This window comes from Neopelma chrysocephalum, unplaced genomic scaffold (genome assembly GCF_003984885.1).
Source record: "Neopelma chrysocephalum unplaced genomic scaffold, ASM398488v2 Primary Assembly neopelma1_72, whole genome shotgun sequence".
Classification (NCBI taxonomy): Eukaryota; Metazoa; Chordata; class Aves; order Passeriformes; family Pipridae; genus Neopelma; species Neopelma chrysocephalum.
Window position 1 is genome coordinate 11,073,772 of NW_020897732.1, and position 27,184 is coordinate 11,100,955.

A 27,184-nucleotide genomic window follows, 5' to 3' on the forward strand; every position below is an offset into this window, starting at 1 on the left:
TGAGGATGTCAGGACGATTAGAGAGCAAGACAGACTGCACGGGTTTGGACTGACTCAACACACTTGAGAGTCTTTGCTACTGTTGCTCCCCGTAAGGATTGATGACAGGTGAGAAACTCCTGTATTATCCCTGGAATATTTCCACTAGCTGTATGCAAATAAGACCTCATCAGCTCCTCTACCAATTATTATACAATGACTAGACACAAGAAAAAAACCCTCTGATTTTGGAAGTTAAAGCTTTGTGGTTTTTACCTGAATTTACCCAGCTGTGACCAAGGATTATGCTGGTTCTGCACTCTGTCATCCAGAGGCCGTTCTGTCCCTTGGGCAGTCAGGACTGGAGATTAAGGGAAAGGGGTGATTCCCATTCACACATGGCAGAAAATCTCTGGGGAAAACTAAGCCACAGAGCACCAAAAGGATAAAAACCCATATGGAAACAGAATAATAGTGAAAGAAAACTAATGATAATGGCCACAGTAAGCAATGGCTTCCCTGCAGTCAATATATTACACCAAAATAAAATCAACATAAGGGTAGGCCCAGAGACTCAAAAATTAAATCAGAGAGCCAAGAAATAATTAACATAAGCTTCACCTTTTTTTTTGGGGGGGGGGAGAACATGATTTCTTTTAAAAATGTTACTTTCTCATCCATTTCCCAGGTTTAATATTATAATTTGGGTTCCATCACAAAATTACACTTTCCTATTAAGTGGAATGTGAAAAGGATAACTCTTCAGTGAATTTAGGAGGTGTAAGGAGGTTCTGATTTTATGTATTTTGCAAGTGCAAATTCTTGGGAGGGCAGAACAAAGCGACAGAGCTGCCTGCCAGCCAAGGAGGGCTTCTTTCAGAAAAGCTACAAAATAGATTTCTACTAGTCATTTTGCATAGTATGAAATCTCCTACTTTCCCAGCACATGGCTGGGCTTGAGGGTTTCACATACCCCTGTTGGAGAAGACCCACAACTCAAAAGTGGGACAACCCTCCATTAAAGAAATGGGGCAGGAGGGTTCAGCAGCAGTGGTGCCAGTTATGTATCCAAAATGAGAGCCAAGCTCTGCAAGGCGGGTGGTGCTGACACACACCTCTCACTGCCATCCTAAAGAGTGACCCTTTTCCTCTGCCATCGCCTGATCCCGGCTTAGTTGTGTTTAATTCTGCAAGTTTCTTAGTGCTTCCTAAAGCCCCCAGGGAAATATCCTTGGGAAGAAAGGGAAGGAGGTGGGTGTCCTTTCTTCCTACAGGATAAAGCTGTGTTTTTCAGAGAAGCATTACTAGAAAGATGAGAAAAGTACTTCATGGAGGACTGGCTACCAGCATCCTTGAAACCAAGTCTGCGCTCAAACACATGATCAAAGAAAGCTCTTCTTTCCAGGTGTGATGACCTCATCTTTGACTTCCTTCTTATATCAGGAAATATAAAAGTGCTTTGCTGATGTGGAAATTTGAAAATCGGCGGGTTTTATTAATTGTATTCTCTGCATCTGGGTGAAATCACAGCAACTGGGGTTTCTCAAAACCTTATTTAGTGAAAGATCAACATAAAATTGAGTAAGCAAAGGAGAAAGATGATGGTGTAAGTTGTCCATAAGAGCATTTTTATGAGTTTATGCTCACTGCCAGTCTGCTAGGGAGAAGGGAAGCACTGAGACCTAGGCAGCTAGTCCATTTTACGATCTAAAAATTGTATTTACAGTAGTAAGCAAAGGCAAGCCAAGGCTTGTTCCCCATCCCTGAGCAGCTGACTGCTTATCCTTCCCCCAGGCAGGATTGCTCCCTGGCTGCTGTGCCCAGCCAGGACTGTTCCCTGAAAGCCCAGGCATCAACTGGAATGGCGTGGCCAGGGAATGTGCCAGAGGAGGGGCATTCACAATGTTTGTTTTCATGCCTTAAGCCAGTTTATAGAGGCAGCCACCTGCCTGTGTTTTCAAACAGCAGGCATTTTGCACTTGCCAAACCTCCCAGAAATGGGATGGCACCACATCTAAATGTGGGAGACAAGAAAATTACAGGAGGGGAGAAGGGACATGGAAGCCTTCCAGGAAGAAACCTCCATACAAAGGAGTTTGTAGCACAAGAAGCATCAGAGTGCTCTTAGTTGTGCACTTGCAATGAATGAGTCTACATGAGGGAGGCTGGGAAGAGAAGGGAACTCATGGTGGGGAGGAGGCTGCAAACAGAGGGGCAGGGGAATTGACTGCTAGTAGAGCTGACAAAAATTGCCCATCCCCAAAAACATATGTAATTCCTCTTTTCATCTCCATGAAAATTCAGCATGGGAAATATCAAGTACACTTAAAACCAAGTCCTAAGATCAGTCAGCATGTACCCTTTTTGTGAGAAAATACTACTGTGACTACAGATGGCAAAGCTTCTGTATAAAAATTGGCTTGGTCAAAAAAATAAAACCACTTTTGCACTGAAATAATTACAAGAGTATCAAACAGCTTCAGGACAGAGTCTTGGAATTTGCTTGTGCATTGGGAAGGGTGAAGTCAAGATACAGGAGGAGATGGACCTTGCAGAAGATGACCTGAAAGTCAGAAATCCAAAGCAATGTGAAAAGAGGAGATTTGCTCAAAGTGTGACACTAGAAAGACAACAGCAGAGATATGGGGCAATGTGAAAGACAGAATAACTGTAATCACCTTTCCTATGAATTCAGGCTAAGAGAGTTAGGGTAGTTCATCCTGGAGAAAGAAGTCTCTGGGGAGAGCTTATAGCAGCTTGCAGTACCTAAAAGGGCTACAAGAGAGATGGAGAGGGACTTCTGAAAGGATATGGAGTGACAGGACAGGGGAGGAGGGCTTTAAACTGGAAGAGAAGATATTTAGATAAGATATAAGAAAGAAATTCTTCCCTGTGAGGGTGGTGAGGCACTGGAGAGGGTTTCCCAGAGAAGTTGTTACTGTCCCATCCCTGGGAGTGTTCAAGGCCAGGTTGGACAGGGCTTTGTGCAACCTGGTCTAGTGGAAGGTGTCCCTGCCCATGGCAGGGTGGCTGAAACCAGATGATCTTTAAGGTCCCTTCCAACCCAAAACATTCTATGACAATCAAGGCCAGAACTGACCAAAAAGAAAGAAAATACATTTTAGGTAGAAGAAAATAAAAGGGAGATCTGGATCATATTCAATAAGAATTAATCTAAACAAGATTCTGGCTAAGGATGACCCAAACAATACAGGAAGAAGAAAAGTTAACACATGAATCTACAGTCAGGAAAATAGAACAAAAGAGACTTATACAGCAGCAAAGAAATAAAAATGTTAAGAGGGACAAAAACCTAACAGGTCTGATTCTCCTTTCCTTTGCACTGTTTGTAGTAATACAAAATTGATGGAGTAGATCTGTATCTGCTGGAGATTTTCCTCAGCAAATGTGGGTCAGTGGGTTTATTGAATTTAGAGAAGTCTAACAGAGTAAGACCCAGACAAGTGGACTTACAGGAACAGAAGGAAATATGGAACAGTAGTAGGAGACCAAAGGACCCCCTTGACTGCAGGAATTTCTTACTGTTCAATAAGATCCCCAAAGGCAGGAAATTGGTATCTAATCCTGTGTACTACATTTAGTTTCCAAATGCATTCTTCAGCATATTTCCTTGGGAAGCCACAGACCATGTTGCCACGCATGTGCTAGGTGGAGAAATGCAGTTATAAATATGCACTATCCATGGGAAAGATAAATTCCACTATCTCAAGTATCACTTGCTAAGAAGTCTAAGGATGTCATGACTAGCTGATTGTTTCACATATTCTTTTTAACAAGATGTTTCTAGAGGCAACTGTTAGAATGCTGTACTCACTGCTTAGTTTTGGTGGGGAAAAATAATAGTTTTAACTTTTTTTTTTTAAAGTATAAGATGTTGAGGAGTAGTGAACAATGTATTAAATTTGTACCACCTGGTCCATTTTAACCTTAAAAACCTTGACTTTTCCTCAACACATGCTAGGAATAAATCTGTTGTCATTACCCTTTCAATGACATCCAGGCAACGTGTACTGTGACATTAATAAAAAGAGACACATTCAGTTGTACCTACCTTTGCATACTCTTGTCCAATTAAATTTGACTCAGTGTCTTCTAGATTTTTAATAACTACCCACCTATTAGCAAGCTTAACTACTGACAAAACCCTACTTCCACTGTGAACCAAGGACAAATGTAGAACAAAAAGTGGGCAGCGTTTTAGCCTGCTGATGCCTACTATATCAACAGAGCTGCAGTTTTCAAAATAAAAATTCAACTCCTGTTCAATTCCTGGATTACAATCAAATCTCAAAAGGAATTCACTAGTATCTTCACAAATAAAATATATATGTGAATATACATATATATATATGGTGGATTGTATTAAAAATTTTTCATCTTGTCAGCAGTTCATATAATGGAGTCAATGCTTAAACAATATTTTTAGAGAAAAATCTCTGATTTGGAAACACAATTAGAACAAAGGGCATGAGGATGGTTTCCAAGTGCCAGGTTGATTGAACTAATATACTAGCATTCTTCTTCCACATTTCCAAGTCATCTCACACCTATGAAGGTTAATGGGAAATAGTTTTGTATTCCCTTTTATATATACCTACGGAAGAGCACTAGCATTGTTACCAGATTTGGTTTCCCTCTGATATATCCCAGTGACTCATTTATAGATCAAGAAGCAATATTTATAATTCTACCGATTCAAATCTGCACCAAATGCCAAAATCTGGCACACCTCACCAATGAATCTGCTTTGGATTATTGTTTTTGGGAATTCCTTATGTCATAGATAAAAAAAAAAAAGCCTTAGTTCACCTTTTGTTTTCATCCTCCTTTGAGCTGCATCAGAAGCAAAAGCTTACTTCTCTTCTGTATGCCAACTGTTTTGGGGATTTGGGCTATTTGTATTTCTAAAATCTATCTTTCTGTGGTTGAATGTTGCAGGGAAAAAAATTGGCAGATTTTAGTACATATTTGACAAGGACACCATACAGCACCTTGAAAACAGCAACTGAACACACTTGTCTCCTAATACAAGATGCAAGCTCAGATTAGTCACCAAGTGCCAAGATTCAACTCTTCAGAAGAAACAGCTGAGCCTGTAGCAGGATACAGACACTCATAAATCTGGATTGACAGAAGGAAGCAGATCACTTTTTAGGAGTAGATTTTGAAGGTAGTTTGTCCTCCTGTCTGTTCTCAGGTGCATTTCCCTCACATCTCTTGTGCAAAGCAGCCCTAAACCTCCCAGTTTTGAACAGACTCTACTTAATCTACCATACAATGGCATTTTGGAAAAACAGCAGTCTTTGATGGTCCATCATAATTACAGTGAGGTTAATTTCCCCAGACTTTTTAGCATCAGCATCTGGTGTTACACATGATGGTGGGAAATATCTACTCAATAAAATAAATTCTAGTTATTTATGTGCCTACTGACAAATCATGCAATTTTAAAAGCCTGGAGTCTGAGGCAAAAGGTTTGCATTTCAAGTAACCCATGTGAAGATGTAGGCTTTCCATCTCTGCTGGGAGTCATCAGAGGCAACTGGACTGATTGATGGTTGGTGTCAGGATTTATCTTTTTGAAGCATCACATGATGCCATCTGTTTCTGGCGGACCTTTCACTACCCTTGAGGATGTTTAATACTTAAGTAGATACAGACAGATGTTTGCAAAAAAGCATCGACTACCTGAGTGCTCTGCTTCCCAGGCACTTCTCAAGAAAGGATGGATAATGGGAAATACAAATAGCTAAAGTTGCTTTGGGACTCATGGACTATGCAGGTAGCTGGCATGGAAAATATGAAGGGGGAAGCTGGGAAATGTGCTGGGGTTTAGCTGCTTCCCTCTGAATTTTGAGTTCTCCAGTATCACACCAAATGTTCCCGCTCCCAGCCCTAAGTGTACATGAGTAGAAGCAAAAGGGACAGTAACATGCTGACAGTTGTTTTGACACTACTTTGTTTGTGTCCCCAGTTGTGCTTATTCATGTATTCTGGGCTGCTCTTCTGCAAAGTCACACGTGACCCGAGAAAGAAAATTCGCCTCCCTTATGTAAGTGTCCAAGTTGATGAGACGGGCTCAGACGACACTTCCACTCCTCGCTAATGATCCCTTGGGCTCCCTGGCTTCTTCTGGACCCTCTAACTCTCCAGCCCCCATCTCCAGTATTTCCCAGCTCTCATTATGGCTCCTGCAGCTCTCTGATGAGTCCTGCTCCTCCGTGGTGCCCCATGCGCCCTCCGCTCGCCGCTTTGCAGATTCTGTCCGCCCTGATGATGACTGTTACTGACATGCCTATTCCTGCCTGTTTATCTACAGGCCTTCTCAGCTGATGTAACCAAAACACAAATGCATATTTCCAGAATGCTGGGAACTGCTGAAAGAGCAGATAAGGTGAACAAGGGCACCCAGGACGTGAACGCTGGGGTGTAGAGAGAGAGGAGGGAAGGAAGTGCTCCAGCAAGACTTGGGACAACCTGACCATCTCTGCAAATCTCCTATGGATTCCCATTTTCTTGCAAAGAGCTATTCTTCCACAGCTTTTATGTAGTTGCATCTTATCCCCTATTCCTTCCATTGTGCAAGAAGTGGAACTGGTGGACCCCAAGGAGAGTACCTGCCTTGTGGTAGAAGTACAACATATAAAGCTGGAGGATGAAGACCTCTACTGTGGTTTGAAAATTAAAAAGCTAAGCCCTAAAATGCTGTAATTTGAGTTGTAATACCTTTTTACCAAACCTGCTTTCTTTTCCAGCAAGCAGATCTAACCTAGTATTTGCCATTAGAAGGTACACAATATTTTAAAATTCCACTTCATTTATATTAATTATCAGATGCAATACAAATACTACATTTCCCTCCAAGGGGATTAACCTTTATTCACCAGTGGATGTCTACAGTGGCCCCTGTGAATAAGAGCATGTTTGTCATTAAATGCAAAAATAATTACTTGATTCAGGGCAGCAAGTCTCACTGCAGCTTTTAAGTTAAGCATTTCTCTGGGGATAGACTGGAAAAACCACAAAAATGGGGCTTTGGTGTTTTAGATTTGTACATAATTTGAAGATAAAATAAGGAGATAGCTGCAAAAGTGCTATCATTCATCATTGGAGTTCCATTTTCATTTGTTTATTGACACAGGCAACCTGAATGAATGAGGCCTCATTCCTTTTGGGGTAAAACAACTCTCCATCAGCCTCTAAAAAGTTTTATGGTCTTGAAACTCCCTAGTTTGATGCTTCATGTCTTTTAAAAGCGTTGGAGTTTTGATGTATCTTCCCTCAGTGACAGCCCTATCATGTCAGGCAGAAACACAAGCCTCCATCTGAAGATCACCTTTGACCATCCTAATAAGCTTTGGTTGTCTGAGCTCTTGAAATGTAATATTGTAATCCACTTTCACCTAGGTCTGTTAGAAGCTATTTTGCTGTTACTTGTGATTTTACCACATGGGACAGTGATAGTTCTCTATACCCATTTAACTTAAACAAAGAGAAAATCTGACACATTACCATAAACCTCTTTCAAGCCCAGTATGGTCTGCTGAGAAATTTGCAGTGATGGAGATGTATCAACATTGGGCGAGACAGGAATTTATGGCTAGTGCTACACTAATAAATTAAATGTGCTCAAGAACATTTTCTGGCACTGAGGATAAATGCAGAAGATCATCTTGCTCCATAATATTAAACTTCTCCATACTCTGCACTGACCACAATTTTCAGTGGGGATAGTCCCTTGCCTGTGAATCTCCCATACAGTTGGCCAGTTGATGGATTCCCACAGAGTGGGCTACCAGTTCTCCTTCACAGGTGGCCACATACACTCTCTCTTGTCTTCCTCAATTAGAGATCATGGTGTTCATTTAGTAACAGTCTGTAATTAACCCTATGAAATGGTTTTATACAGAAGCAAAGCCCCCATGCTGAAGACCATGCAATGCAAACAGCAGCCCTGTCTTACACATTTATATGCTGTACATCACAGATGCCTCTTTTGTATGTTTTTTTTTTTGTTTGTTTTGCTTTGTTTTTTGTTCTGTTTTCTTGACCACACACATTGAACTAAAGGGAACATTAGCAAACAAAGAAAAAAAAGCTATTAGGGAGATGCATGGGACTCAGCTCCTCCTATCTTCAAGGAACTCTCCTACATGGACTTGATGGAAAGGCACATGGGGAGGGACAAACCCCTTCATTCCAAGAATGTGACATTTTCATATTTCTGCATATCTCAGTCACGGGCCAAATTATAACAGAAAAAACATCCATTAAGGCTTCCTGAGATGTGGAAGCAGACTAAAAAGATGGGTTTCAGCTGCATCTGACTTTTTCAGAGAAAAGTTTCCACTGAGTTTAACCAAAGCAGGTCACTTCAAATCTCATCCAAACCATGCTGAGCAGCTCACGCTCATGCCAGGCACTGAAATTACCATAGGGAAACACAGGACTGGAAGGTCCTTTTGGGTCACCAAGTCAAGTCTCCTGCTGACATGTGTTGTTTTTTTCAACATCTAATCCATTTCACACACTGCTGGCTTGGGGCTGGAAAGTTCTCCCAAACAACCTCACCAGACTGATAATGAGAAGCCTCCTTTCCAATCCCAGTAATGGTATTCACAGTGATTTACATTCCTTTGTTTGGGATGAGCAGCATCCTGTCACTTAAACTGCTCTCCTTCCAAGCCTAGCTCTGCATTGCCCTCCTCAACTTCATACTCCCATGCTGTTCTTTTCCTGGTAGACCTTCATCTTTCTTGAGGATCATTCATCAATGGGATGTACAGCATATGCAGTATTGCAGATCACTGTGCAATAGCATTCAGATTCTCTTTTTTCCTCTGTGATTAGCATTCCTGATATGAATTAGAATGTCATTTACTTTTTCAGTGGGTGCACTGTATTGGTACATCCCTGCATCATAGTGGCTCAGTCAGCCAGTGATATGCACATGGGGATTTCTACACCTGAGTTTTCCTCCTAAGACTTCAGGGAGAGGAAAAGGTAGTTTTAGGGGCTGTTTAATCCAATGCATTTAGATTTTTTGGGTGGTAAGATATTTTATGACTTCATAGACTCCATTAACCAGATCTGACTACAAAGGTACCTCCATGCAATTATTGCAGATGTAGTTGTCCATGGTGACTAATACATATACAATTTCTGCTGGTAAGCTACTTGATGATAACATAAATTCTTAAATAGGGCTGAGTGTATGACCTTACACTTTGTATTTCATACTTCCATGCATCATGCATCATGTATTAATTCAATAATGGTTATGCAATCCTGCCCACAGGATAGCCTGACATCCTAGAAATTTGTGGTGCTTTCTACCTTTGTATTGTATTCTCAGAAAAAGGCATTAATATTTTCCTGAATTGACAGTGGGGGGGGGGGGAGGGGGAAAGCCCAGGACTGATCCTAAAGGAGCAATTCCAGCCTTATATTTTACTTTTCAGGTAAATTCTGAAAATGTCACTTTCCTGGTTACAGACTCTACATCTTGGCATGCTTGTGACTCCAGTAAGACAAAATCCACCATGGAAATGCAGCAGTGATTTTTACCAGCTGTGGTGAACTGGGGAACAGTGGTGGATGTGCCATGGAAGTACTGAGGTGTATGTGAATCAGACAGAGGTGAGACAACGGAGTCCAGAACTCAGCCCTGAGGGTGAGTTAATGCACTGCAGCTCTTAGCTGGGGTTAACACTAACTGATGCTTTTTGGGTGCTGTCTGTCAGACACAGCCCGATCAGAGCATGAGCAAAGACACTGGGTGCATTTCTGTGCCACATCAAGCTGTCCTTCGCTTGGTGGCATTTCAGGAGAAGTTGGTAGAAAATATTTTTCATCTGTGTGGCCTTCAGAAGAATAAAAGGGTGGCTTGGCCAGTGCACGTCACACACGCAGAGCGAGGTTGGAGGTTGTTCTGTCTGTGATTGAGGTGTCAGTTTTATTCATGCACGTTGTTTGCACCCATTACACACAACTCTCCCCCGAGAAGTGGTTGATGTCATATTGACTCTCACACTGGCTGACCCGCCAGAGCAGGGGCCACCAGGAACTGCCTTGTGACCCAAATTCTCCTACATCTTCTTAATAATTCCTGTCTCAGTGATTTTCCTTATTAACCTCAGTAACGTAAATACACATAATAGGTTAAGGCTTTTTTAAAACTTAACAGTAAGCATAATTATTCAGTGAGCTATTTCAGAAGATTTTTCTTACAAATGAGGGAGAAACTTTTATTATCTGTCTGTTTTGGCTTTACCTTCTAAAACGGCTTCAATGACTCTAAACTGCCATCTGACAATAGTAGCACAGTTTTACTGTGTGAAAGAAGTTCCACAGCACATAGTTCTCCAACTATGTTGTGAAGTTTAGTTCCTTGAAGATGACTCATATATCAGTTGACCAGCAGTAAATATAGTTTCGTGTGGCATCGCACACAAATTGTCCAAGACATTTTTAGGATATATGAATACAAACCAAAGACTAAAGATTTACTAAAATTCCTTTCAGCAGTTGTGCTGCTCTATAACATGACATTGCCCGGGGTGGTTACTAACTTTCCTGGATTTTCTTCCACCATTCCTTTGAATTTATGTTAGTGAGGATGGATAAGACCTGCAAACAGAATCATTGAACGTGCCACAGAATCTCAGTGGTTTGTAACACTTTCATCACCAGTTTGCAGCCCTTACAGGAGTTCAAGAGCAGGTCTGCTTCGTAATACTTGGCCTTGTAGCTGGGAAAGTGAGCACAGACACCACCATACGTATTGGCAGATGTGACAGATAAAAGTATTTAGTCTAGATGAATGTGCAGATCTGATACATCAGGAAAAATGCTGTAGGATTTCCTCTGTGCCTCCAGAGACCATGGAAGCATTTAGGGTCCAGATGAGATACAGCCTCAGGATAATATTTTTTATCAGAACTGGCTCTTGAAACTCAGAGGAGGAGCAAGGACCTCAGCAAGTTAAAAGAGAACCTTTGCTGGTACAGATCGCAATGGTGTTACAGGTAAAAGTTTTGGCACTCCAGTATTCTTATTTGAAAGGGCTTGCGGTGCTTTTTGGACACCAGAATTTTTGGGTCTGATGATGTTCAGCAAATAAATGAATTGGTAAGTTCAACCCACCCTCACTGAAGAAAGCAAGAATTCTGCTGATGCCAGAGGAGTAAGATGACCTCCTCTCTACCTACTAGTCAACATCATGAAACCTCCATGTAATGCATTTAACACTGGATGAGTCTCATGATTCAGAATCTGTTCTTTTTATCACTTATGAATCATTCTCTTTTTTCTTTTTTGAGTGACCCACACACAAGAATCATTTCTATCTACCGGTCTTTGCCACATCCTTACAGAACTGTGGGCTGAAAACAGTAAAGCTAGCATTTTGCTTTCAGCTGACTAATAACTTCAGCTTATCCATGCTGACAGAGTTTTTCAATATCTGGTTTTACATCTGGGACAGCCTTTTTCAAGCACTGAAGGTTAAATATATGTAGATAATGTTATTGCAGTCTCTGCTGAACCAGATTTCATATTTAACAGAACTTATGTACACTGATGAGTGTTAATATCTAAGGGTATCAGATGTTGCTAATTCACATCTTTTAATAATCCATGAATATTTCAAATGCTAACATTTTCCCCGGAATTTAACACATATTATTTCCAGCTTTCATTATCATACACAGAATGCATTGCTTAATGGCAGGGAGAGATTAACTTTCTGGATTTCTGGTTAAACTCTCCCAGAAGATATAATAAATAATTTTTTTCTAAATAAAGTAGCATTTTTCCCCAACTCCTCTAATCAAATTTAATTCCAAGAAAAAATTATAGAAACGGTAAGTTATGGAAAAAAACACATAAGTAATCTGCCACTTTCTGAGTAATCACAGCTTAACTTCTGATTTTTATAATAAAAAATGCCTTAAAAATATAATTTGCCCTTGCAATCAACATTTTCAGCACAAAAATAACTGTTAAAATATAAATTAACGTAAACAAAAGAGCGCACTCTGTTTTTCTATAAGCTCGTTCAAGAACTTTTTTATCCCAGCAGCTGAGAACCAAAACATTGCGTACTTAAAAGCAAAATAACCACTAAAAGCAATCAGCAGCAAAACCCCATGTTTTTTATAGCAGCATCTACTGTTAAACAACTCACTACATAAACAGTAAGGCCATTAGAGCCACAATGTCAAAGATGCTCTGTAAGCTGAACAGCAGAAACATTTCCACAATGACTGAAAGCCAGCAAAGCGCTCCTTAAGATGTCAACAGGGAAATATAATTCAGTCTTAATAGGTTCAGAGCTTATGTAAGCCATGCTTATGGGGCAGTCTATTAAAAAAAGCAGGCGAGCCAGTGACATTACAGTAAACACAACCTGTAGCTTCCTAGAACGTGAAGGCTAAAGACATTTGAAACTCCAGTCAAAGACACTGTGCTGTCTGCAAGGTTCACGTGTTCTGGACTAAAAATGAAGGGAAATAAAATACGTCCCAAAACAGTGACAGTTGAGGTGATATTCACACCTGTATAGGAAAGAGATCTCGAATCTTTTCATCCCCATGAATGGCCTAAGAAATAAAATCATTATAACCAGCCCAAGTGACTTACTTCTGGTAAAACATTATCTGTTCTAAAAAAAAACCAGCAAGCCCTCATTCCCTATGGCTAGTGCAATGTTGGCAATTTTGTATATGGGATAGGAACAAGTTTCTCTGGGTGACAACTTGGTTCACCAAATAAAAGTCATGGGGTGACATGAGATTTGCCATTTCTGGGTTAAAAAATGGTACATTTTCACACACCCACCAGGAAAGGAAGAAAAAACCCCAACATCTTGAGAACTCACCACCAGGTTTCCTATCACCATGACCAACAAGAAGACAAGAAGGCACAGTGGCTGCCCAGCTACTTCCATACAGTCCCACATGGTCTCGATCCACTCTCCACACAAAATCCGGAAGATGATGAGGAACGAGTGGAAGAAATCGTTCATGTGCCACCGTGGCAAATTGCCAGTCTTGCTTATCTTCTTCACGTTGTCCAAGTAGCTTTTCCCAAAAAGCTGCATCCCTACCACGGCGAAAATAAAGACGATGATTGCCAGCACGAGCGTGAGGTTACCGAGGGCACCCACTGAGTTACCAATGATTTTAATGAGCGTGTTTAAGGTCGGCCAGGACTTTGCCAACTTGAAGACCCGCAGCTGCGAACAGAACACAAACAACAGTGTCAGCTCACAGGAGCAACAGGCATTTCAGCCAATGAATTATTAAAGTGGGTAAAACGTGAAAGCTGTTAAATGCCACAGTGTGTGCAGTACAGGGTGATTTTAGCCGTACTTCCTGTTAACCCCATTACATCTATTAATAAAATATCAGCTGAGCTTCTAGGATGAGCATTAAGTGTTCCAGAGCTATGCTCTGCCTGGTTGGACAGACAAGTTCTTAGAGGTGCATTCCTCAACCACCACGGTGGGGGTGGGATGGAAGAACAAAACGCACATCTTAATATTTTCTTTTACGTTGCTTTTCCTCCTCAAATTAAACAGCCCGGCAGGCATCTGGAGGAAGGAGTTTAGGGTTTGATCCCACAGAGAGAGAAGGAATTCCTCTGTGTTTCAGAGCAAGTCTCAGCCAGATGCTACTAGCTGTTAGCTCCCAGGGTGAAAATCACCTCTGTGCCGAGGCTCACGCAGTCTGTGCTCAACCCACGTCCCACTTAAGACCTATTTTAAGGATGTAAATGGTGCCTAGCCCTTGTGCTCTGTTTTCAAGTGAAGGTTTAATATCAGCCTTATTGAAGAGGGCTTGCTCAAAAACTGAAAGGGGACACTTAGGATAGAGATGGAAAATTTGTATTTTTGAGCAGTGCAGAGAATTTTGGAAAAAAAAAATAATTCTTCTGCTAAATGTAACCATAAGAGCTTGTTTTCCTGGTCTTTAAAGTTGTGAAGCCATATCATGGCCAGAATGATTAGCATGGACATCCTGGTACACGAAGTGCAACACAAATGTCAGGCTGGCAAGGAAAGTACTTTTCTCTTCCAAAATGTCACCAGTCTCTCATTAATAGAACACCACTATCCTGTGCCTAACAAAGGAGCTGACAGCTAAGGAGTTCCCGTGAAAGACAGGTGTTATGTTATGCTGATCAGTTCTAGAAAAAAAAAAATCACTCTGTGAATAATTCAAAGACACTTTCTTTTGACAACATCTAAAATAACAGAAGCATGTTTATAACATAATTTAGGAATAACAACTTCTAAAACAGCAAGTTACTGGCTGTTGCATTTCTTGGGCTATCAATTATCTGCTGACTATGCTAGCAGGTGTATGGGTATAAAATGGCAGATTTTTATTACAAATTGGAATTAAAATATTTTAAGTGTGCTACAAGTACCTGGCACAGCTAGAAGGAATCAAATTATGTTCTCATTTACCCTGATGTAAATCTGGAACAATTCCATTTATCCCGCAGCCTATAATTAGTGTCATGTACTGTTCACCAGTTTGCAGCAATTATCGGCAGATGCGTTTTTAAGAAAACAAGTTGCATTCATGTCAGAGTTTATATGTAATAAAAGAATATGGGTAAGAACAGAATAAGACCATTACCAGTCGAAAGGAGCGTAAAACAGACAGGTTTCCCATGCTGGACAAACCCAGTTCCATCAGGCTTAGAATAACAATTATGCTGTCAAAAATATTCCAGCCCTGCTGAAAATAGTAGTAGGGGTCAAGGGCAATTACTTTGAAGACCATTTCTGCTGTGAAAATCCCAGTGAAGACCTGTAGAAAGAAAAATATGAATTCAAAGTAACCTTTTAAACACAACTCCTTGCTTGCAGAGTTTCCACTGCTGCAGCTGAACACAGCAGAAAGCCAAAAACAGTTTTTACAAACAAATACTTTCTTTTTCATGGCTGATTCTTTATCACTATTACAATTTTGTCTTCTCTTTTCACAACAATACACTGTTGTAAAGTTACAATGACATATGACTTCAAGCTCTGGATTGGAACATACATTTCTATCTCCTTCCATCACCTGAAAAATCCCAGTGGTAAAAAAAAGAAAGTGTAAAGGTGCCTTTTATAAAGGTTAAATCTATTCATATCAGTGGAGAAAGCTTAGTGAATTCAGCAGGAGTGTTAAGGGTTATTTGGGTTGCAGTGTATCTCCTGTATTATCCCTTTTTATTTTGTTATTATTATCAATAGAAGGGCAACGCACGCCTCCAGTTATTCTGAGGTTATTGCTGGCAGTGAAGACGATTAGAAACTCTAATTTGAGTCCTGGTCTTTTTTTTTTTTTTTTTTACAAATAATCATGGCAATTTTCTTTTCACTGCATCTTGGGAACACATTGGTTATTTATGACCCAGTTCAAATGTCATATGGTGGAACTTCTAATTGGAACATTTTTCTTTAAAACAACATATAAATATTACCTATGAGGCAGAGGGAGAGGGGGGAGGAAGGCTGCTGACAACAAATTCAGTTTTAACACATTCGTGTAAAGTATCCCAGATCTTGTCCTTTTATATGCCCTCCTTAAGTAACAGTTTAAATGCACAATGCAAAGCTACAGTCAATTTAAAATGACAAAATGTGAGCACCAAGTTCTTCATATACTGTTTTATTTTCATTTCAAGTCCTAGTACAAGCTGCACAGAGCTTTGTGTTTCTGGAAAATTCTGGAATTTCTGATATTTCTGAAACAGAAATAGATAGATCTGCAGAAGTACATAATTTCTGGAAATGTATTCAGTGAAGTACATGGCTTTCTGTGAAACAATCAACATTTATGCATTTTTTTGGTCAAAAAAGAGGGGAAGATACAGAGCTCACGCATCACTAACACACAGTCAAGGAGAAATGTTTTCCTTACAAGAAGCTGAATATTTGCAGCATTAGCCTAGCAGAACTGATCAACTCTGAGCAACAGGGATAGGAAAGGGAAAACTTAAGATCATGTAATTGTGACATTAGGGAATAAAAATAAATTATTATAGCTTGCATTTGAGGAATGTTTGGCTTTACTCTTTAATGCTTCTGGAATTAATTATTCCAAGTGGCCATTTTACACAATTCCTTATGTAAATTACCTTCTCTTTCTCATCAGGAAAATGATACCTTGGATTGCAGCAATGCTTTGGGACATAACTTCCCATCAGCATCTCATACCAAGAACACAACAAACAACCTGTCTCATATTTCTAACCAGCCAACAATTTCTGAGTCACGGTGGTTAGAGATACCAAAGACTCCCACCATAATGCTCTCAATTTTCCTAGGACAGGGAACAAGACAAAACTGGATGTCTGTGAAATTGTATCCAGGGGACTGCCTTAAGAAACTACGATACCACGCTGCATGTTATGCAACCGTCTTGCTGAGAAATGACTCAGGAGGATCACTTTCTTTGCCTGAATCATTTTAATCAATAGCCTTCTGAGAAGGAAATGTCACAGCAAGGCAGCAAAATGTCTGGGCCTTCCTGGAGGCATCAGGAATGGTGCATGTGCACCAGCTACAGATTTCAAACAGTGGTTGCCAAACCGCCAGCACCTGGTACACGACGGCTGAGCTTGCACAAGAGGATGGATGCGGATGTGTCATATGAGAAAGCTGGAAAGAAAACAAGTAGCTTAACATCCACTGGTGCCAAATATGACACTGCTGATTTGGAGGACTTTGTCTTAAAAAAAAAAATCTTTTACCTATCATTTCAGCCTTTTAGGCTTTGATATTGCATAGAGGTATTTCAGCTTCTAAAAGGAAAGCAAAAATTGAGGAAATCTTCCTCTATCTGCTCTCTATCTACTAATTTTTGGGTGGCGTGTGGGCAGATGAAGCATGTAAAAATGTACATGTGCTCAGCTGGCCTTCTGCTCACACTTAAAAATGCTGATTCCTGTAAGTGATGAACTGAAGGAGTCTGAAGGTAGCAGATACTGACTGAAGCGGATGGACAATCAGAGCGGGAGAGCTCCAGTGACTGCCAGAGCCAGAGAAAGCAAATTTATGTTCCACTCTCATCCTTTCATTTCACTCAGAAGCATTTGTTCTGAGCAAAAAAATGCCAAAGACCTGTCCTCTTTAATATTTCCCCTGTTTAATGCTAGAATAATCACTTAGAGAGGGTTAGATCCAACGGGAAGGCAACAGCCAGCCAGCGTGGGGGCTTGAGGGGGGGCTGGCAGTCTGCAGCTTAGGGGATGCAGTCACCTGGCAGCCTGCCCTGGAGCTGGGACTCCCTTCCCTTTCATAGGGAATTGCAAAAAATGTCAATTTTCATTAAAAATGACTTTGCAAAATCCTCCACAAAATGGAGTTACCTTTGTCTGACCTGCTCTACTCACAATCAATCCAGTTATGCGGGGGTTTAGTAAAGCTGCTGAGGGTGAGCTGGGACAGTCTGGCTTCTCACAGACCCAACCTCACATCTCAGAAGAAGGGGAGCCCCGAGTCATCAGCTTGCTACAAAAAATACTGGCAGGCTGTTTCGCTTACTTTACACTTTAACACAAAGAGCAGAAATGGCTCTGGGCAATGCTGAGAAACTCATAGTGAGATTTTTTTTTTTTTGCAAAATTTTGCAGAAATTGCTTTGCAAAATTTCTCCTACCAAAAAAAAAAAAGAGATAAGCAAAACCAAACCATGTGTCTCTCTACAAAATTTCTCTCTTTGTCAAAAATTAGGAGTCGTGTTGGCAGGAGGGATGCCAAGGGCTAAAGTTTCCCTGCCTGTGGTCTGCAAGAGAGAATCTGATCTGCCAGAAGCAGAGCAGGGAGCAGACACCTTGACTATCCCGACTGCCACAGAGGGAATTGACAGCACTGCCACCTGCTTTGGTGGACACTGGGTCCAAAGGAATTTTTTTTAAAGTCATCTTAGAAGGCCACAAATTGTTGAGCAACAAGAAGGAATGCTGGCTGCAAAGTGCAGCTGGGTACAATCCTGTGAGATGACTTTCCAAGCTATCCTTATCTACTGCTTTCTGCAGAGGGCAAGAGAGACCCAAACAGATTTCTGCTTAGACAACAACAGAGCAAGATTTGCCAAGACACAGCAGCTGAAAAACTGGAGACTAGTCCCACAGCCTAGGAGAATAACCTCAACCTGCCCAAGGAAGCCCAGAGGACCAGGGTAAAGAAAAAAATCCATATGTGACATGTCACATATTCTAGGACTGATACAAAATGTCTGATTACTGCTACTACCCACCTAAACTTGCCAGGACAGGATGCATCTCACTAAAGGCAGATATCACATCTGTAGTGTCTCTGCATACTCCCACCATGGTCGATGGTTACTACAGTCACTGGCCTCCAGGCCATAGTTCACCTTATCCAAAAGTAAATATCTTTACAGCATCACATTAATGTGGCTTAAAATTGTCCATTACTCTACATTGACTTTAAAGGGAGACAAAGGCAACTGGCACAGAGACAGACTCCTACGCTGTAAATACCTAAATTTAGGTGAGGTGAATCCAGCTTTGAGGCACTGCAGCCTTTGTTTTTATAGAAATAAAGGGCTTTTTTAATCTCTGCTGTGAGCTTCCCGACTGCAAACTTAGCAGCATCCACATTCCAGACTCTCCAGATTACTTGTGGTCCTATAGGATATCTCTGCTGCTACCACTACCTCCACCATGCTAGATGGCCTGTGCCTTTTCCAATTCAGACCCTTCAAACATTAAAAGGATTTTAAACGTTAAGTTTTAAAGCATTAACACAAGGTAACTTTTAAACATAACTCAGAGAAAGATGATTAAAGGAAAAGCTTCTTTTTTTGTAGTAACTGCAGAATTTTAGCAGACCCCTGGGTCACAAATTGTATTATATTGCCTCTGGAAAGGCTTTTGTGCTGTCCCTGCAGCTTGACTGTGGACTGTCACTCTGTTTTTCCTTGGAGAAGTGTGGTCTCTGCTTGCTTTGCAGCTCTGCACCCGTCTGCTCCAGCTTGCACAGTAAGAGTTTCCCCTCGAAGCATCAGCCATGCTTTGCACCATGCCCCCTGTGCCCCTGGGTTTGCATGGGACACAGCACATGCCTCTGGAAAGGCACAGCAGGGCATACAGGGACATACAGAGAGTGTACTATAGGCCTTTTCCCTCATATACATCAACCCATGATCAAACACCACTCTATTTCCTTCCAAGATCTTGCCTTGCTTTTTTCTGTAGGTTTCTTTTTGTACTTAGAAGTCACTATTAGTCACCAAGAACTGCTGTCTTATCACTGCTTTACCAGAAATCCCAAATAAAGCTCATTAACCTTTTTCTTAACTCATTTCCCTAAACAGATATTTATCAGAAACAGCCCAGAAACATGGCTTTAATGTTTACTAAAAACATCAGAATATGTTAGCTTGATAAAAACATACCCTTGTTCTTCATTCAATTCTCTTCACCCCCAGAAAGAGGTGCCCGTGTGGACTTGCTTGATATGCCATAGGCAGAGCAATGCTGGCAGTGTGTCAAAACACTGGGTATTCCCAAGCCACAGCCAACACTTTAAAAAGCAGGAAATACACTCCTCAGGTAGCACTTCAAGATGAGGGTGACTTACCAAATTGCCTATGTAAAGCATGTGGTCAAACTCCTTCGTCATCTTATAATGCTCCAGGGCCATGAAGAGCGTGTTCAGCACAATGCAGAGGGTGATGGTGAGGTCGGTAAATGGGTCCATTACCACAAACTTGACAAATTTCTTGATCAAAAGCCAAAGAGGGCAGCAATCCCAAATGAGGAATTTAACAGCAAAGTGGTTCCAGCAGGGAGGACATTTCTGGTGCGATTCCTCAAGCTCTAAGTCACAAGCGGTAAAGTAACAGTCAATTCACGCTGAGTTATATGACAAGAGACCACTTAAAATGACTCATAACACAGAGGAAGGCCCATGAATTACCCCAAATTTTTTTAAGGGTAAAAATATTTCTGTCCTAGCAGGTTGGCAAATTACACACTTTGGGGTTTTTGCCAGCTGACCTGCACTTAGCAGACAGTGACCTATTCTGAAAGTAATAACCTTTTAAAAAAGTGCACAGGCAAAAAGGGAGAATCACACTAAATATGTTAAGTCCAGTATTATATGTAGGCTTGGATTCTTACTCAATTTTCCATTTTGCCAAGTTCAAATGGATAAGAATACACTGTCTTCATTTAACTTAGATTGGAATATATTTTTTCATCCCATGTCACATTTTCAAAGTATCTTAAGTAATACCTTTTAAAGCAGTTAAGAGATGAAAGAGCTTAATCCAATATTTAGAGCTGATTTAAGTACTTGAGAACGAGAGTATGTCTGGCTATCAATAGAGCTTCTGTTCTTGATGTGCAATCTAAAAAGGTGTTAAACATCTGATTTTTCTGAGGCCCACATACAAAATCAGGGAGCTCATAAGCCCATTTGAACATTCTACTAAAACTCCAGTGTGCTTTTTAAAGATGATTTTAAAATACTACCTATAATACAACTTTTATATCCTCATTTTACTTGCAGACAAAAGAATTGAAATAGCTTCGTAAGTATAATTTGTGTTAAATGATGGAAAAGAAAAGCCAAAAAAGACAGTTAATAGCTGAATGATAATGATTAGTGGAATTGCCTAATGCTTTCCTTTTCTGATTCCTTTATGGGCATGGAATGCTGTATAACAGTTTTAGTCTATATAATTAGAACCTGCACTGATAACGGGAAAACTTCAGCCAAGGCTGTTATTTCCATCAGTTCATATAAACAGCCTCCTCTCCCAGGGCAGGAACCATCCAGGACAAGGGGAAACGACCTCAAGCTGTGGCAGGGGAGGTTCAGTCGGGATATTAGGAAAAATGTCTTCGCTAAAATAGTGGTTAAGCACAGAAACAGGCACCCCAGGGAAGTGCTGGAGTCACCACCCCTGGAAGTGTTCAAATAATGAGTAGATGTGGCACTTTGTGGGCAGGGGGTATTTGGTTGGACTTGATGATCTTATGATTCTATGATTCTTTGTCCATTTTTTTCCATCAGACAACAGAGCCGTGGCATTAGTTGTCTTCCAGCAAGCTTTCAAAATATCAGATTATGTCCTACATGCACAGGTTTTGCACAAACATCCACATTGTTCTGAGATCTTTGGGAAACCAAATTGCTTCCAAGAAATAACTGTCTTTCCAGCCTCCAAACAAAAGGCTTACAGGTAAACCCTAAAATGATGAGAGAACCATCAATTTGAATGCAAAATCATAATTTTGCTCTTTTTTTTGAAACTTGCTTCTGAAAGTAATGAGGAGTTTAAGGTGGTCACTTTCTAAAGGATATAATTTATAATTTTCCAGGTTAATCTAGAACACATCTACATCCTTACTCCTCATAATATGCCTACCCAACCCTACTTATTCCACTATTTTTAATTTGGGGACCTTCATGATGGACACACATCAGATGAGTGATTCTTTTCTCTGAGGTTCCACTCAACACAAGCCCCTTTAAGTCCAGGTTTGCTGCTAAAAGAGTTAGTTTCACCCTCCTCAGCCTCAACCACATGTGATTTCTCTGTCTTTTTCCCAGCTTTTGTGCTCCTGGACCTTCTGGGTGAGCTGGTTCTGCTTCTTGATCCACCTGAAAACTATTCATACAGTCAAATCAAAGCACAGGAACACAGCAAGGGAAGGAGGAAGGTGTAACTGTCCTCTTTTGGCAGTGATGTGGCACTAAAATGATTTAAATCAATTAAGACTTCACATAATTTCCCACCACAGAAGATCTTTGGAAATCATAACAGATTTAACTTTTTTTTTAATATCTGCAAAAGGAAAAGTAAAATTAGATTCTACTGTTGTGTATTTTTTTTGCTACTTTGCACTGCTTTTAAAAAAAATGGTCAGAAAAATACAATCAAAGTATGTGTTGGAGATACCTTTTTTCTTATTTTTAAATGGAAAAAAAAATAAAATAGGACCTTTCTTGTCTTCATGGCTTTGCAATGTCTGGCAAAGAGACAGATGCTGACTACCCAAGAGCTGAGAGCAGAAACCAGGTAATGAAAGGGGAAGGGATTTCTGGTCTGGCTGTTTCAAAGTATGGCACAAAGCTGTGAGGATAGTTAAAACCCACAGTATATTTTATTCTGATATGACATTCCTCTTGTTAACAACTATTCAATTTCAGTCACTAATCAAAGTCTGGGAGCTAGGAGACATTTGATAAGGATTGAAACAATTTTATTCTATATAGAATCATAGAATCATTTATTTTGGAAAAGACCTCTAAGGTAATTGAGTACAACCATTAATGTAGCATTGCAAAATCTACCACTAAACCATGTCCCTGAGTGTCACACTGTCTGAGTTACCCTAGACTTGATGGTCCCTATTTCTGTGGTATAAAAGAATAGAGAGTACTATCAAATAAATAAAAAAGACCAGCTCAGGTCTTTTAGGCATTCTTAACACATAACAAAAAAAAAAAAAGGAAACCAATCACAAAGGTAATTGCTAAAAACCCCACAGGAAACAAATAAAACCTTTGCAGACTACATTAAACACTGGAGTACACTGAAGTGATTATTTCCCTATAAGGAATAGAACTTTATATTTATATAAACATAAATATATCTTCTGGCCACAATATTGGTGCATGCAACCATGGGAGAGGGTAAAAAGCTGAGGAAGAAGAAGGGCTTTGTGGCTTCATGCTGGCCTATCACCAGGAGATATGTCCAGTTCCTGTCTGTAAGGCATCTCTTATCTAAGTCCCTCTGCCTTGCCTTGCCTTTCTATTCATCAGTCACACAGAGAATCAGGCTGCAGGAGAATCCACAACTTCCCTTGCTCCACACTGTGTTCTTGACAGACATTTTTCTGTGCTCTTAGGTGCTACCTCCTGTCTTGTCTCAATTTACAATGCAGGAGACACAAGGAACTGCAGGAAGCCCTTTCATGCTGCGTGTAAAGAGTCCAAGAATGTGAGGTCTTGCTATGAGTTGTCTTGCTATATTGATAAATTTGTGAGAGGGAAATGCTAAGTCCCTGTCTGTGTGAAGGCAGAGAAGGGAAATCCTCCTGCACCTCATGGGAAGACTCATGAGCAACGGAAAAATTTGCTGAAAAATATCTGCGTGGTTAAAAGGGTCCTTTGAGCATCCTCAAATTTCACGGTGGGGTTCAAGCACCCACCACACTGTTGTGTCCCTGTTGCATGAGAACTTTCCTCCCCCGCAGCTTGGATGTTCTGCATGTAGCTGGTGACTGCACGTGCCAGGCTTTCCATCAGCCCCAGGGAGATGAGGTGGAAATACATGTACAGTCACCCAAACAATCTGGTGCTCCACTGCCCTGCACCTTGGTGAGCCCTGTGTAAACCCAATGCCACGGGGGCACAAAACCTTACCAGCTCCCATATTGATTACACCACCAGCATTTTCTCAGGACTTCTACAAGCCCATGGTTAAGATAGGGATTATACTGCCTTCTGTTACAGCCTTGCCTCTGTTATAGGGGTTGTAACAACTATCTTTAGTGCCTTCTTTCAAAACAATGAGGGTTTAACAGCAGGGCGTTTCGTGTCACCTTTTCTCTGCCATTTAACATGGACATGGCTTTGAGCTGGGGAGTTGAGGATGTCTCTTACCTTCCAGGGCACTGGTGATGATGCTGACAGCACTCACTGCCCTCTGCCTCTGAAAGGGCTCGTCCGAGTGGTCCACGGAGGGGCGGTGGGGCATTAAAAGCTGTTTCTTGCTCGCCTCGTCCGAGGGAGAGGTCTGTGTAAAGGAACACATTGGATCAGCAGAGTAAAACCAAGGCAGACAGAGGGTAGCAATTTCAAAACTGCCTAAGCACTGTTTTTCCAATCTGAAGAGCCCAAAGCTCACTGACTTGTCACTGACATGCCGATGGGGTACAGCTTTTGAAAATGGCACTTTGAGCAATTTTGGAAACGTTGTTCTGCCCTTTACCTTCCTGTAAACTGTGGGTGAAAATAAAGGAACACTTCTGATGCCAGAGAAATATCAGTGCTGCTTTACCATGCTCTTTGCTTGTGAAAAAAGCCCTACTTAATTACATTAATTATTCCATTATTTCTGAAATGTGTTAACTGTTTAATTATACAGCTAGAAGAGGAAAAGGGCGTGAGTAACAACTCTGTTACAGATCTCTGATATCATACCGAGCAAACTGACTCCTCAACACATGTTTTTTCTTGTTCTGAAACACTGCCAAGTCTCAGGAACATATTGTCATTCTAGTGATCTTTGGTGTTATGGACTCTGAAGCTACATAATTAGGGGAGAAATTTAGCTTCATTTTTCTCAGGAAAAAGAAAATAACCTAAATCTCTTGTTCTCATGCTTCTCAAGGAAAAGATTAAAAAAAAAAATCCTAAAGAAATCAAATACCAGGAAAACAAAACTCCCAAACTGTCTTTGCCTAATGTCTCATTTTAAATTAGTTTTGCACTTTTTCTAGGCTTGGGTTTTTGATGTCAGACAGAAGCACAGTAAAGCCACAGACACACACTGTATGAAATACTTTATATTGTCAGCTCACAGGAGCAAGATGTTAAGACTTTTATTATTACGAGCTCCCACTTCATATAGAGACAAATCCCACTTGGTTTACTTCTCCAGATCTCACACAGGTGGAAGGAAAAGTGGTGGTTGAAGTGTAAGGATCTGGGAAAGCCAGGCTCAACGCCATCCTCTGTCACAGACCTCCTGATTGAGACACTCAGTTTCCCAAAATAAATATTTAAAGCCTCTGGCCTGCTCCTCCAAGCACACAGGCTGTAAGGTCCAAGACACTGTTTAAGCAAGACGGATGTAGAAGATGGATCCTGATGGCTCTTGCAATATTGCTCAGGGAAATGTGGAAGGAGAAGAAATTCCTACAAAGATGAGAGTCCTCAGTTTACACAGATGTCAGAGTAGCTGATTTTGTTTCTCCATAGTCAAATGAGCTACAGGAATCCGATCCAATGTTCTGGATCTTCTCATCACTTGGGTCTGAATTGGCCCTAACCACCCTCATCAGAACCCAAGATGCCAACTGAGATGTGCCACGTGCAGTAGCTCTACAGCTGCACCCAGCACATGCACCCAGAGGGATCCAGGATCCCTCCTCTTCACCATTTCTATAGCAAAACTGCTCTTCAAGAAAGGCAATTCCAGGGGAATGGCAGGAAAAAAGTGCTGAAGCTCTACAAGTTGTCTTTCTGGAGTATGACCTCTTCAGGGCAGGGGACATCCCCTTAGATGATTGCAAAGGGCAAAGATGCTTAGCCACAGGTTGACACTGAAAACAATAAGCAGGATGCTGGTCCCAGGTCACTTCAAAGTACTGCAGTTAAAAATACCAATCACTGCAAGGTTAGAGAAGAGTAAGGACTTTCAAAGTAAGCACTTAAAACATTAGCAGGGCCAGGAAAGCAGTAATGCTTCAAAATGTTTTTGGTTGTTTTTTTCTTTTTTTCCTAAAATGTCCTTTGTTGTTGTTGTTGTTTTGCTTGTTTTTTTGTTTTTTTGGTTTTTTTTACAATTAACTCATTGTTCATTGAGTTACTGACAAAGTCAGTTCAAAAGGAAAGTTATAATCAGAAACTATTCCAAGAGAGTCCTACTTGTACACAACATAAAAAGAAAACACCCTATCCTTGGCTCAGGAACCAGGGAAACCAGGAATGGTATTTCAGATGCATTAGTTCGCTTGATTCCCTTCACCTCAAAAAAATCCAATAAAAAGCAAAGAAACAACAAATGTTTTATTAATGAAGAAAGCATCTACAAAATTGCATAATCATTCACAGTAGTTTGGAATACATAACAAATACATGGTACAAAAAAGAAATAACTAGACAAGGCAATAAAAAACATGAGGGAGAAGTTTCTAAGTAGAATAAAATAAAAAAAATTAAAAGCAAAGAAAAAGAAAAAAAAAAACAAACGACAGTAAACCCGCAACTTCTCTGCCTGTAGAATAAAACATACAAACCCCTCAAATTTCAAATTCCTCTAGATTATCTAACTTTTAAACCATACTATCTTCCCACCCTATGTGACCAGTAACATGTCATCAGATAATCCCATCCTCAGAAGTCCTTCACCTGAAAGCCACCTTTTACTCACAGGTGCAAAGAGGTAAAAAATCAAAGTAAAAACATTCAGGGATTAATTCTTCCTGTTCTTTTTTTTTTTAATTCAGCTAAACCAGGGTAAATGAAAAGTCCAAGTCAAACAGGTTTGGCATATCTTTCATTAAAAAAATGAGCAGTGAACTGACTTTTCCCCTAGGTTTGATGCCATACTCCCCACTCCGCAAGTTAAGTCACTCTATTTATCTTTCCAGCCCAGCAGCCTCAATCCTGCCACCTAGAAGTGGTCCCCAAGACTTCAGGGGTCCTTCTGGAGTCGAGGGGGACTGTTTGCAGTGTGCCATCCTTCACGTGCAAAGGGTGTTTCTGAAGGAAATGAGAATGACTCCTTCCTTCTCCCCTCTCTGGAGAGGTGAGGGGTTGCAATTTGCTGCTGGCCCACGTTCAGCGCAAAGGGTACCACATGTGACAGCCACCCACTTGCCCAGCAGTGTGTGCAGAGCCCAGAGACCCTGTTCCCTGCCAGCCCCTTGGCAGTGGGTCATCTAATCCCTAGAGCCAGGACACAGTGTGTGGCAGGTAACGTCAGGGACAAGGAATACTCCTGTGTTCCCTTTCCCAATAGAGCAGCAAGCCTATCACACAGTCACCTTGCCACTTACTGGGAAGTATTTTCCAGGAAAGAAAGCTTCCATGCAGGTGAATTGCTTAAAATTATTGAAGTTACTTAAGGAAGTTTATGAGTTTTTGTTCTATATAAAGAACAGATATGTGAGGGGGGTCTAGGCTTCTTTATTACTATTTATTTTAGAATGGAGATGGCTGATAGCCACGCAAGGAACTGGTGGTTTTTGCATTCTGAGACAGAAAGCAGTTCCAGGAACTGGACAAACAGGCAACATAAAGGCTATTATCACCCCTGAGAGAAAATACATAGGCACAGTTGCTCATTGTACTTATATTTCTATAGGAATTAAACAAAAATAACAGCAGTCCCTACAGTTACGCAAGGAGTCTCCTTAGGATCCAGAGGAGAAATCACAATGGAGTTAAACATAGGCAGCTCCAGCA

At 40.8% G+C, this 27,184-nt stretch overlaps 1 protein-coding gene across 10 annotated transcripts in view; it reads right to left on the reverse strand.

Moving 5' to 3' along the window:
- SCN5A (sodium voltage-gated channel alpha subunit 5) overlaps positions 1 to 27,184 on the reverse strand; it is a 215,789-nt gene that overhangs the window by 80,533 nt on the left and 108,072 nt on the right. For all 10 annotated transcript variants that reach the window (XM_027686815.1, XM_027686814.1, XM_027686813.1 and 7 more), the window contains 4 exons: positions 23,654 to 23,786; positions 19,613 to 19,851; positions 14,649 to 14,822; positions 12,881 to 13,237 (listed from right to left, as the gene is read on the reverse strand). In XM_027686815.1, coding sequence (XP_027542616.1) covers positions 12,881 to 13,237; positions 14,649 to 14,822; positions 19,613 to 19,851; positions 23,654 to 23,786 — 903 coding nt within the window. The remainder of the gene's footprint in view (positions 1 to 12,880; positions 13,238 to 14,648; positions 14,823 to 19,612; positions 19,852 to 23,653; positions 23,787 to 27,184) is intronic.